Source organism: Condylura cristata, unplaced genomic scaffold (assembly GCF_000260355.1).
Source record: "Condylura cristata isolate star-nosed mole 26May11 unplaced genomic scaffold, ConCri1.0 scaffold00001, whole genome shotgun sequence".
Taxonomy (NCBI): domain Eukaryota; kingdom Metazoa; phylum Chordata; class Mammalia; order Eulipotyphla; family Talpidae; genus Condylura; species Condylura cristata.
Genome location: NW_004567102.1, coordinates 31,686,690 through 31,700,111, shown reverse-complemented (window position 1 = coordinate 31,700,111; position 13,422 = coordinate 31,686,690). Strand labels below are relative to the sequence as shown.

General features: G+C 36.9%; 1 protein-coding gene across 1 annotated transcript; it reads right to left on the bottom strand.

Moving 5' to 3' along the window:
* Nucleotides 1-3,386: 3,386 nt before the first annotated feature.
* Nucleotides 3,387-12,465, bottom strand: IRAK1BP1 (interleukin-1 receptor-associated kinase 1 binding protein 1). Its single transcript, XM_004673637.2, has 4 exons — nucleotides 12,124-12,465; nucleotides 8,174-8,239; nucleotides 3,813-3,943; nucleotides 3,387-3,718 (listed from the first exon to the last, which is right to left on the bottom strand). The coding sequence occupies exons 1-4, from the start codon at nucleotides 12,436-12,438 to the stop codon at nucleotides 3,448-3,450; spliced, it is 783 nt and encodes a 260-aa protein (XP_004673694.1). The 5' UTR covers nucleotides 12,439-12,465; the 3' UTR covers nucleotides 3,387-3,447.
* Nucleotides 12,466-13,422: the final 957 nt, after the last annotated feature.

Sequence of the window (13,422 nt, the reverse complement as noted above, 5' to 3'; positions counted from 1 at the left end):
TGTACCCCAGTTCTATATGAATAAATAAGTAAATCTTAAAAAAAAAAAAAAGTGAATTGCTACTAAAAAATGTAATCTTTAGCCTGTAGGATAAAATCCCAAAGTATACCCATAATATTCAGAAATCTGATTTTAACTGTATTTCATTTTAAAAAGAGTGGAATACAGTAGGTCTGTTTCAAATATTCTAATTGGCCAGTGTTGTGTTCCATTAAGTTTGTGTGTAATTTTGTCAGTGTTAAATCTGGTATAAAGCATTGGAGCAGGCTTTGTGACAAAGGTCCCCTAAGTAACTTATTGTGAGACTCCAGTGTATGCCATTTACCATCAACTGACAGTTTTGATACTCTTACTCTTAATCTTAAGCACTCAGGATACCATATATATACTAGTCTAAATCCTTTTCAGATTTTCTTCTCTTAGCTGTTCTATAAAATTGTAGGATTGACCTTACAGGTTTCCTGTTTTTTGAAACATCATTAAAAATTCCTAAAGCTCATAAAACTTAAATGCTAACTTAAAATGTTTCTAAGGTACAGCATGCTAAAATGAAAGAACAAAGTCTTCCAAATGGAAACAAATTATCATACCATAACTAAGATATACCATATCTAATGAAAAGTCTAAATTTTCATTAGATAAAAACTTTTTTTCTTAAAGCCCCAATTGTACTTTTCTACCCAACTAGATAACTTAGTATATAACTTAATGCTTTATAAAACTAAAAATCCAACATATATTAAACTGGCTTTACAATAACTATTTTTAATGTGACTATTCAAAAATTTCTCTTAACAGATGATTTAGAAGACAACTTATAAAAGTGTTGATCATAATCAAAGAATGCAGTTGCTATAATGGCTCCCATTTACTGGATGACTGCCACATGCTTAGGATTCTTCTTGGAGTCTTGTATTTATCAACTGTAATCTTTACTGTAACACTGCGAGGTAGGTACTGCTTGCCTCATTTAATTCATTAATGAGGAAAGAGACAGTGATAAGTCTAAAATGCCTCACCAAGTTATAAAACTGGTAAATTTGTTTGGCAGATATTTGAAAGCATTGTATCAGCATTGACATTATGCTGGGTTTGGCAATACAGTTGTCTCTACTCCAGAAGTAAAATCAGTGTTTAAATATAGTAGTACTGGATTCTACAAACTTTTCTTACCTTTTCCCACACTCTCTTACTCTAAGGACACTACCGAAAGGATATATACAATTGTTTCAGTGCCCCTCACTGGAAATGGAAACTGTATGTGGAGCATGTTTTAGGACAGAAATATATGAGTATCATATATATGAGTGTCTAGGAAAATATCCTGGGGTCTCTATGCATGATAAGGAACAGAAGGTCTATACTACATAATTTGACCTACGCTCCACCACCTATGAATACTACACAGTGCTATGATGATGAAGTGCACTTGCTTTTATATCTCATAGCCTTAAGGACCAGTATTATCTTAGTGAATAATACTGTCTAACATGATAACCATTAACTTATTACCACTTTTGAGTACTTGAAATGTGGTTAGTGCATCCAAGGAACTGAATTTTAAATTTTTAAAATTTTTAATCAAACAGATCTAGCTACTGGATCTTTTATGCATGCTTGGAACAAGTTGGGTGTGTAGATATTTTTTTCAACTGTACATTTGGAAAATTTAAATGCAGACTATTTAAAAATCTGATCAAAGTTCAGTATCTGAATTGAGATGTGCTATATTATATACCTGGATTTTGAATAGTACAAAATTTTACAGTATCTCATAAGTTATTTTTAAAATATTGATTAGGTTCCCTCTCTGGTGGTGCAACAGGTTAAAACACAGAACTGAATCTGGCCACAGCCATTTCAGCATGAGTTAGATCCTCGGCCAGGGAGGGGCAGCAGACTTCTCCGTTTCATCAGTTGCTCCCCTCAGCAGTACTGTGTCAGTTGGCCTGTTCTGCTCCCCACTTGGTCTCTGGTGAGTCCTCTCACCACCCCCTGTACCTCTGGCCTGTACCCCAGTTCTATATGCATAAATAAATTAAAAAAACAAATATAGATTACATGTTGAGTGATATTTTGGACACAAGGGTTAAATATAATGTTATTAAAATTAAGCTATTTCTTTTTAAGAGTTATTTATTTATGCATACAGAACTGGGATACAGGTCAGAGATATGGGGAGTGAAAAGACTTACCAGAGACAGAATGGGGAACAGAACAGGCAGATGTACTAAAATACACTGCTGAAGGGAACAGCGGGTGGGTCAGGAGAGGTCTGCCACGCCATGTGGGCACCTCCTTGGCCAGGGATTGAACTCTTGCTGCAGTAGCTGCAGTAGATTCATAGTTCTGTGCTTTAACCCACTGTACCACCAGGAAAGGCTTATTTTTTTTTTTGATTGATTTATGCATATAGAACTGGGGTACAGGACAGAGGTGCTGGGGCAATGAGAGGATTTACCACACACATAGTGGGGAGGAACAGGCAGATGGATGAAGTACACTGCTGAGGGGAACAGTGGGCAAGTCAGGAGAGGTCTGCTGCACCATATGATCAACTCCGGGGCTGAGGAAAGAACTCACACTGAAGTGACTGCTGCTAGCTTGCAGTGCTGCTGCCTCAACCTGTTGTGCCACGAGGAAGGGCCCTTCTTTTTTTAAAGATTATTTATTTATGTATCCAAGAAATGGGGTGTAGGCCAGAGTTGTGGGATTCACCAGAGACAGAATGGGGTGCAGAATGGATCTACTGAAATACACTGCTGAGAAGAGCAGTAGTGAGACAGGAGAAGTCTGCTATGCCATATGGGTCACCGTCCTGGCCGGGGATCGAACTCATGCTGCAGTGGCTAAAGATAACTTCATAATGCTATGCTTTAACCCATTAAGCCATCAGTAAGCCTCCCTAAACTTTCTTCTTAATCTTTCCTTTTTAATGTATCTTATTACATTACATTGAAGCTTGCATTATATCTGTTTTGTATGGTATATATGTAATCTAACGAGTACTGACAAAGAGAATATGGTCTTTTATTTTTTGGCCTCAAAATATTTTCCTACTATATCTTATTTCCTTCTTATCAGAAGTTATGTATTGCTCATCATTTTTTTCATTGATGTTAAGGATCATGTTAAACTATGTCGATATTTTTTTTCTGTAGTAGTGATATAAAAATTAGATACACATACTTATATGAATTGTCATTAAGGAAGTGTACAAACATATTTATTTCCAAAAAGTATTTCTCAGAGTAAGTTTCTGAAAATAGCTAGTAAACGTAAGTATTCTGTGGGATTATATTCAAGGTTTGAGATTAGAGGAACTATATATATATATATATATATATATATATACGTATATATGTACTATAAAGTATAAATAGTCAGACAAAAGGAAACACAGAGTGTATAAAAATAGAAAAAAGATACAAATGCAACATATCAATGTCAGAGGTGTTTTTTTTTCTTGTCTTTCCCCTTTACTTCAAAAGTTACAAATACTTTTGAAGCAGCATGTATTGTTGCACTTTTGATTTTTTGCTGTACAGTTAATGAACTTGAGAGTCCGGATGATGGGTGATCATCTATTTGGCCTTCCCACTCTTTTGTTTCTTCTTCCTTGATTAGTAAAGGTTTTCCCAGGGTTTGGCCAACAAGGTTACAGACTTCTTGAGCTTTGCGCCATGCATTCTCAACAGCAACAAGACAGGCTTGCCGTCTAGGAATTAAATGCAGAGATTATTGTGACATTCAATGAACTGTAACACTTTGTTTAGTAATTAGTAATTGAGTTAAACATGTGCTTAACTTACCGAAGATTCTCAGTAGCTCCTGTAGTATGATAGAACTGGGGTTGGCTGATGACAACAGAGCTATCTAGCTTTTCAACAAGAAAGTTACAGATATTTTGCATTTTTCCAAATTCAGTAAATGTAATGCAGACCTATAAACAAAGTGACACTAAAATTATTTTCATATTTGAGGCATTAATTCAAAATTTTCCTCTAAACATGAGTTAAAAAAGCAAGGTTACAATATCATTTTATAGTATTTAACAAATAAATGCTCATTTAATACTTATGAGTTTGTTATTCAAATTCAGTATTTTTGCTTAAGAGTATTATTATTTCTCTACTGTTAATTTGACAATTTAAAAATTCATTTAAAATCAGTAAGGGACTTTTTGTGAAAGAGAACTGAAATGTGGGCTAAACGCTGGCTAGTGAAATAAGCAGTAGCAATAGTCAAGTTCTTCAAAGGAATCAACGTATGTTCCCCTGGATTTTCTTCTTTTTTAATGGTTTACTAAAGGCACAGTATAATTGTGAGAACTGTGTATCCACCTAGGATGCACAGATTTTTTAGAACTAGCCCCTATTTTTGGACTAGCTACCTCTGATTGTTAAAGGGGAGACAAATTCATATTTAAGTCACTGAGCTCTTTTGGTTCTATGCTATATAGTAGCATAAACTCTCCTAATTCTGTTGCTTATTTCACTATATATCATTAATTATATATTTCAAGTATAGTCTGACATACTGCATACATATTATTATTTTAGCATAAATTTCAATTTTCTTAAAATTCATAATTTAACATAGGGCCCTTTCTGCCATTATCTCAAAAAATTAGCTGTAGTACATAATTATAGTCAGAATGCGTCCTCTTAGCCCTTAACAGCTATAGTTTTAACATTTACCTTTATATTAGAGGCAGAAAAATCAATTGGAGGTAATTATAAAAGTCCACAATTCCAAGCTTTACAGTGTAATACAATATTTATTTTTCTAATACAGCATGACTGACTGCAGATCCTTAACCCTGCTTAAGTCTTAGGAAAGAGAATAAAGAGAGAATTCAAATTATGGTAAAATTAAAATGAATCAGAATTATCAGCTAATTAAAATAAAGCAAGAGTAAAGAACATATGTGCTCTATCCATCTTTAAAACTATTTTTAGAATCTCATGAAATTGCATGAAGTAGTCACAGATTACTATCAAGCGGTAACTAAACAGTGACTGTCAGGAGGTTTCTTTTTCTCCAATATTTTCTCAAAATGGAGATATTAGAAGGTTGCACATGGGTTAAAAAGGATAGGGGAAATTATCTCAAAGCAGGAAAAAAGTCACCCTCTTTAAAATCTGGTTTCTTCTTCTAGGTAAGCTCCTAAGAAAATATATTATTACATATACTTGTTTTCCCATGAAACATGGTAAGTCTTTATTTTTTGTGACTGAATCTTTTTTATGTATTATTGGCACTCTACTTTGCTAACAGGCTATGTGGAAGGGACAGGAAAACCTGCTAAGCAGGATGCAAGAAAAATACGAGTCTTTTTTCTTTGATTCTATCCCTGTGTCACCTGAGGTGAATCTACTCCCATTGAATCAGGTTTAGTTTGTGGTACCTGCTTGCTCTCTGTTAGGACAGTAAATTCAACAGAAGGGAATATTACAATGCAAGCTCCAAAAAGTTAATTTAGTATTAGATGTGTTATTAGAAATAAACATTGTAGAGAGGTGAATAATCATCTTTCTCTAATATGGACTGGCCAAATCACAATTAGAACACTACACTTGTAGATTCTTTAGTATCAAATTGGTAAACTAAAGAGAGTTTGTCATTAAGATGGAGCCAAAGAAAAATAGAGATTCTTATCCCTAAAGAAAGAAAAACTAGCATCAGTTTGAAGCTGAATATCAGGAATATACCTCAAGGAAGATGCGTTAACTTTATTTTGTTCTTGGAGTGTTATACTATTTCTTAAAAAAAGATTTATTTATTTATCCATACAGAACTGGGGTACAGACCAGGTGTACGGGGTGGGGATGAAAGGATTCACAGACAGAGTGGGGAGCAGAACAGGCAGAGGTATTGAAATACACTGCTGAGGGGAGCAGTGGGTGGTCAGAAGAGGTCTGTGACACTATGTGGGTTACTTCCTGGCCAGGGACTGAACTCTGCTGCAGTGGCTGTGGTAGCTTCATCGTGCTGTGCTTTAATCTCTTGTGCCACCCAGAAGGGCCCTGGAGTGTTACACTATAAGTGGTGGAAAGTACTAGTGAGACAATAATGGTCTAACAGTAAAAAAATCTGTATTGCCTATCTATGTATAAAATAATAACAAAGGAGAAGAGTTAAAATTGATTAGATTAGATAATATAAAGAAAGCATTTGACTCATGGGAAACATGTAAGGAAAAGGAAGGGGGAAACTGCATGAATGATCATCTGCTTTTCTGTTCAATATACATTTACAAAATGCCCATTATGGTCCAGGCTTTAAAAATAAAGCAAAAAACCCTAATGTTACAAGCAAACAACACAGAATAAAAAGAAGTTGTTACAAGCAAACAATACTTGTAAAGTCAAGATTTTACACCAATCTCCCACCCAGCATATCACCCACCCTTATAGACGTCACTTAGGAACTTCGTAACTTCCATATTCCTATCATTAAAATAAGAAGCAGGCTAAGAAAGTTAGACTCTCTACAGTGTCAGGATGAAAATTTCAGATATTCTGTAAAAACAAATGGACTACCATTTATTTTTTTCATGTATGTAACTGTCCTTGAGCATTTTGGTGTAGGTTAGAAACGAGATTTTAATATTCACTACTTTGCAGCCATAAAGTCACACAATGTTTTTTATGTACAAACTGCATACTTTGTATGTGATGATTCCACGACTCTGGTTTCTCTGACTACTGCTTATAAGTATATTAGATTGCACGATTTAAGTGTTCTGGCTAACAAGATGCTCTACCAAGGTGCTCTGCCAAGGTACTCAATACAAACTACCAAGGTGCAAAATACAAAATACAATCAATCCTCTCTAAAAATTTCTGATTACCAGACGTTAAAAAGATGAGTAATACAGAAAAAATAGGGACACTGTTTAGCCAAATCCAGTCTTACTCATGTTTTAAATAAAACAAGTGGCTCTAACGAACAGAGTGTTCTTTATGCATGTGGAAGGTCAGATCTTAGAATAACTCAGTCTGAAAACATTTTTTATATAATCTTAGCTGTGTGCTTGCTGGGACTGTCCCTGTCCATTCATACTTTCTGTTCTACTCTCACAATAAAACCCTTTATCTAAGATAACCTGAAGTCATAAAAAGTAGTTACTATTGGAAGAGTGCTAACAATGTTTAGCTTTTGACCTCATAATACAGAATTTACCACTGACCTTCCCTCTACTTCAAAAGGTGCTTTTTGATTCACCGCTACAACTGAATAACTTTTTTTTGAAGTGGATTCCTAAAATGATCATGTGTAGTGTTAATAGTTCTTGTAATTAAATTTTAAATAAAGAGATAACAAAATTGTTAAAGTAGTATTGGTACAATAAACAGTGTATCATGGAAATTAAATCTCAAGAGGTAAACGAGAGTTCTAATTTCCATTTTAATTCTTATAATATCTTTGGGAAATGGCATCCTTAAAACTGTAAAAGTAATATACCATTTGCCTGATGGTAGAACGAGGTGATTTCTTGAATTTTTTCCTCATCTCTTGCCTACATAAAGACTGTAACCTCATTCTTATTTTCTGTGACAAGGAAGTTGTATGAACTAAGCACATACCCAAAATGAATAACATTCCAAACCACAGTTCTAACATACTCTAATTGTATAAAATTCTATCATAAAATCATTAACAATAAGTTAAAAATATAGGCACTTGCAGAAACTATTACCATTGATTCTAAAAAATATTTTGTTCTTTTAAATTTGAGGTTGAATAGCTTTTATTTTAAATGTAATTTAACAATGAAATTGCACTGTGAAACAAAAGAATATTGAGAAGCATTTTAGTCCTTCTTTGTTGATGCTACTAATTTTCTTGTTATCTGAGAAATTTCTCTCTTACAATGTTTCCTACTCACTAGTGATAACAGAATGAAAATTTTATTCAATTGGCAATTAACTGTTACTTCCCCACTACAATTTTTATATTTCCAAACAATTTTTATCAAATCTATTAAATTCATATTAAAAGCTTACACAACATATATGTAACACCACAAATGATGTTGAGAAAAATAAGCTATCAATAACGATAAAAATGATTTCTCCTGCACACTTCAATTTAAGAATAAAAACAAATGCAAATTGTCCTCATAAAGTCATGCTGTTTCCAATTATTTGTTGAAATAAGGACATACCTCTGCTTCCATGTGATAAGCATTTTCTACTCTTCTAAATTCCTTCATCACAGTTACATTTTCTGCCTGAAATAGTGCATAGAAAAGAATGGTTACTAAATGTTTGACTACTAGATACAATTACTGTAAAACATAAATTAGAAACCTGAATTTACTGAACTCAGAATGATATATACAGAAAGAACTGATTTTTCTGATGTTTTGAAACTTTCCTACAAGTAACACAAATTCACATTCCTACAAATACTTGCTGAAAACTTCATCATAATTGTCACTCCATGTGTAGCAGTTTTTGTAAGCACATACCAAAAAATGTGTATAGTTTAAATAGGTGGAGTTATTTGTATATAAAACATGCTGAATTTTTCGGGGGTTGTTTTTAAAATATATGCAACTTTGGCCAAGTGGCAAGCTATAAAATCAACATATAAAATTCTGTTGTGTTTCTATATACAAATAATTAACTATAGGAGAAAGCTATCAAGTAAACAATACCAGTTACAATGGCAAAAAAAGAGAGAATTAAGAGAGATATCTAAGAATTAAAGTAGGACATGAAAAGAGCTACACAATGTAAGACATTGTTAAAAGAAACGATTTAAGGACATGGGAAGATAATATACACTCATGGGTTGGAAGAATTAATATTATTAAATTGGCTATCTTATCCAAAGCAATATTAGTGCAGTCACTATCAAAATTCCAATGGCATTCTTCAGGAAAATAGAGCTGAAATGTGTATGGAACAACAAAAGACCTGTATAGCCAAAGCAAGTTTTACAAAACGGAATGGAGGTATTATGCCTCCACACTTCCAATTACACTATAAAGTAATAACAATAAAAACAATATGGTACAGGAACAAAAACAGACATAGATAAATGCAATAGAATTGAGAGTACAGAAATAAACCTATACTTTTATATGGAGAATTAAGTTACAACAAAAGGACGAAGAACAGTGGGCCTTCTGATGGTGCAGGGGTGAAAGACAGTGCAATCCAGCTCCTGCCAGCCACTGAGTTTAATCCCTGGCTGGCCAGGGAGCTAACCCACATGGCATAGTAGATCTTTCCTGTGTGGCTGGATGCCCCCCCTCCCCCCCAGCAGTGTATTTCATTACATCTGCCTGTTCTGCTCCTCACTCTGTCTCTGGTGAATCCTCTCACTCCCCTTTTCCCTACCACTTAACCTTTGGCCTATGTCCCAGTTCTTGTATACATAAATAAATAAATCTTTTTTTTTTTTAAAGGACCAAGAACATATAATAGAGAAATGAAAGTTTATTCAGCAAATGGAAATAAACTGGGAAAACGAGACAGTTGAATGCAAGAGTGAAACTAGACCACTATCTCACACTGTACACAGCAGTTAACTCAAAATGGATTAAAGAATTGTGTGTAAGATTTGAAACCATAATATAGGCATAGGCAGAACACTCCATGATACTGGTTTCAGAGATTTCTTTGGGAGGTATGCACAGTAGTGGCAAGTGAAGCAAAAACAAAGAAACGAATGACATCAGTTTAAAAAGCTTCTTCACAGCTAAAAAAGAAACTATAAATAAAACAAAAAGTCACATTGAATGGGAGAAAATATCTGCGCATCAGACACTTGACAAGGGGCTGATATCCATGATGTACAAAGAACCCATACAATAACAAAAATATCACAATAACAAGGGGGTGGGGACAGATGACCTAAATAGACACTTTTGCAAAGAAGATACACAGATGGCCACTTGACAAAAAAACCTTAATATCACTTAGTATCAGGTAAATGCAAATCAAAACCAGAATGCGGTAACAACCTAACACCTAGAAGAATGGCTCATATCAAAAAGACCAGGGGCCACAAGTGTTGGTCTGGGTATGGGGGAAAAGGATCTCTAGTACAGTGCTGGGAATGTAGCTGGCCCAGCCTCTGCGGAAAAGAACAGCATGGAGGTTTTTGAAAATATTAAAAATAAATTTACCATATGGTCCAGCAATTCTACTCCTAGCTATCTACCTGAAGAATGCAAACACAATAGTATGAAGGGATATATGCATTCCTGTGTTCACTGTAATATATACAAGCTATGGAATTAACAAAGTGCCCAAGTGGATAAAGAATACTACTCAGCTATATACTGAAATGGTGGATGATGGGTGCTTTGGTAGTGAGCATGGAGGGATAATACATATCTTGAAGTCATACAGTATTGTAAACTGTTATCACAATAAACGTAATACATTTTTGGTCTAATTTCATTTTTTCAGTTTTATTGATATCTAATTGGCACATAACACAAGGATTATCCTTGTCGATGTCTGTTCTTTGGGCTTGGACAAATGATGACATGTAGCTACCATTATATAATCATGCAGAGTACTTTTTTGCTGTCCTAAAAATCTGTGCTCTGGGCCCTCCCTGGTGGTGCAGTGGGTTATAGCACTGCACTAAGAAGCTAAAACCACTTCAGCATGTGTTTGATCCCCACCCCAGAGGTGACCAACATGGCACGGTGTACCTGTCCTGACGTGTGACCCACATGGCTCAGTGACCTTTCCTGACCTGCCCACTGCTCTCCTCAGCAGTGTACTTCGTCAGTTGGCCTGTTCTGCTCCCCACTCTGTCTCTGGTGAATCCTCTCACTGCCCCTGCACAATTTACAAAAGAAATCAATCTAATTATCAATGAAGTCACATATTTGATAAATTGTGAAATTTCAAATAATATTATAGGGAATGGAGGAATAAAAATTGTCAGCCATCAAACTGAGAAGTTCTAATTTGAACTAAAGGAAAAGATGGAAGCAGAAACTAAGCAGTTTCTAACAGAATTAATTAAACTGTGACCACAAAAACAATTAATGTTCTTTTTCTGTTTGATTGCTGGAATTTTATTGAACACATCTCCAACCCAAATTAATCCACTGGGATTCCTGTTGGGGGGAAAAAAAGAGGGAATTCAACAAATTCCCATTTGCTGATCCTTTCCTGGTACCATTCAGTACAAGTTCACTATTGATATTCTTGGTAGCATTTTGCTGATGGGCTTACCATCAAAGTATGAGACATTTTATCTATAAGGCAAGCTCTTGTCAGTTATTGGAAGGAACTGGAGGTAGTTACACAAAGCTAAAAACAAACCTTAGAATTCTGACCCTTAATTGATAATACCATAGGCAGAATGGGATGGTGGAGAACAAAATGTGGAAAGTATCCTAATACGATGGTGGAGGACTAAGGTTTCCTGGTGCAGGTGTGGTAAATTACATTTGAATAGGTGCCACCCTATACCTCTGAACCATATACAGTGTTGTAAGCCAATGTTACTTCAATTAATTAAAAAAAAAAGGGTAGTTTGATGAGGCAAGGTCTTTTACAAAAGACACACTAATATCTTTTTAAAGTTAAAACTAAAAAAGGTTGGAGAAAAATTTTTAAGCATAAAGACGAACATGGATGCAATCTATCTCTGTTCCCCTCCATCCTTTGGCCCCCATGTTACTGTTTGCAGAAAACAACAAAAAACAAAAAACAAAACCTGAACCGTTCCACGCAAACTGTATGAGGTTAGGGAGAAGGAGGTCAGACTTCTCAGTTGCTAACTCCCTGGTGCAGAACAAATATAAAATATGATTAGTGTCTAGCACACTAGGCAAGCATTTACATGGAACGTTTCAAATTTAACAATTAAAGATTAAAAAAAAAAAAAGGTCTGCCGTAAATATCGCCAAATAACCCCCAACCAACTTGCAGCCTTTGATCACACAAGTCTTGAGCCCAGTAAATGTTTCATCTAGGAGACGGGTCAAGGCTTCATTCCGCCAGGTCTCGGCGACTTGCAAAGCCGATGTGACAAACGCGTTCCAGAAGCCCAAGCGCCTCAGGAACTCGCCGCCACGACTCCGGGGGGCCTAGTTTCGCGATCCAGCGCGAAGCTTCCCCAACGCGGAGCTCTCACCTGCAGACCCTGCTGCTGGAGGCTCTGCGTGATGTAGTCCAGGCGGCGGCAAACACTCTTCTTGGCCTCAGCGGCCACCTCCTTGGTGCTACTCACTCTCACGGCTACCAGTGCCCGGTCGGGGCTCGCAGACACCTCCGCGGTCGCGCTTACTTGCACCTCGCGTGTCGCAGGCTGGGCCTGTGCTGAGGGGAGCGGGCGGCGGAGGCCTGGCAGCGTCTCTCCTGCCGACACCTGGTGGTTCTCCCGTCCTCGGTCAGCCCAGGGCACTAGTTCCACGAAGACCCGCGACGGAGGGATCTGTGGCAGCGACATGGTGCTGGCGGCGAGGTTTCCATAGTAACTGAGGGTCGACGGCGGCCGGAAGGGCCAAAGCGCGCCTGGGCGCTCGCGAGCGCTGCGCAAAGAATGCCGGGATGGGCTTGGAATTCCCCCGAGCTCGCACTGGGCGCGAGGTACGCTTTGTAGATTTGCGGCATCTCCTTGATCAGAGTGTTCAGTGAATGAGTCGCTGGAGATATTAACGTGTTTACCTCACTGTTTAACACATTTTTAGCATGTTCTCCCTGCCGGCGCTGGTCCAGTGAGGTTCGCCGTCCTTCCCACACTGCCGTCCAGTCATCTGGGCGCTTTGCAGGCCACAAGTTCAGGGCGAGGTGCCAGAGTGGGTTGCCTTTCAGGTTTCTTTTGCCCAGGTCTGCGTTTGTCTCCAGGCTTGCCTTCTCTGACTTCACCGTCCTTCTAGGGTGTAGCTTTTGGGGACTCCAGGGAGTCAGTGCGCGACAGATTTCTGTTGAAATGTCACGGCCTTGCCTCTTCGACCTTGAGCGTTTGTGATTCCTTCAGTTTCAATTTTAGAGTCTCTAAGCTATTGCTATTACATTTACATTTGCCTAAGGCATAACCAGTAGTAATAATCGCTACGTTTGGGCATGATTTCCAAGACTCAGATTTCTTTCATCCTTGAACATGGATAAGGGAGATTCCAGCAGTACCAAGCGCATTCAACATGGGCGTTGAGGTGCCCGTAAGACTTATAACTTCTTACCTTTTTTGTGAGAGGACATAACACCATTCTCAACCTCCACTCTTCCGCTCACCCGCTATTAGGTCATTTTTCTTACCGATAATTAGTGATCTGTGTAAAAAATAGCTGCTCTCTTCCGGTGGAAAAAAGAAACTTGAATTATCTTTTTTTATCAGATACCCAAAATAGTGTTTCTTGATTTGGTTGAAATTGTTCTCCCTAGTAATAAATATGGAGAAGTATAATCACTAAAATTTATTGTTGATTGAATA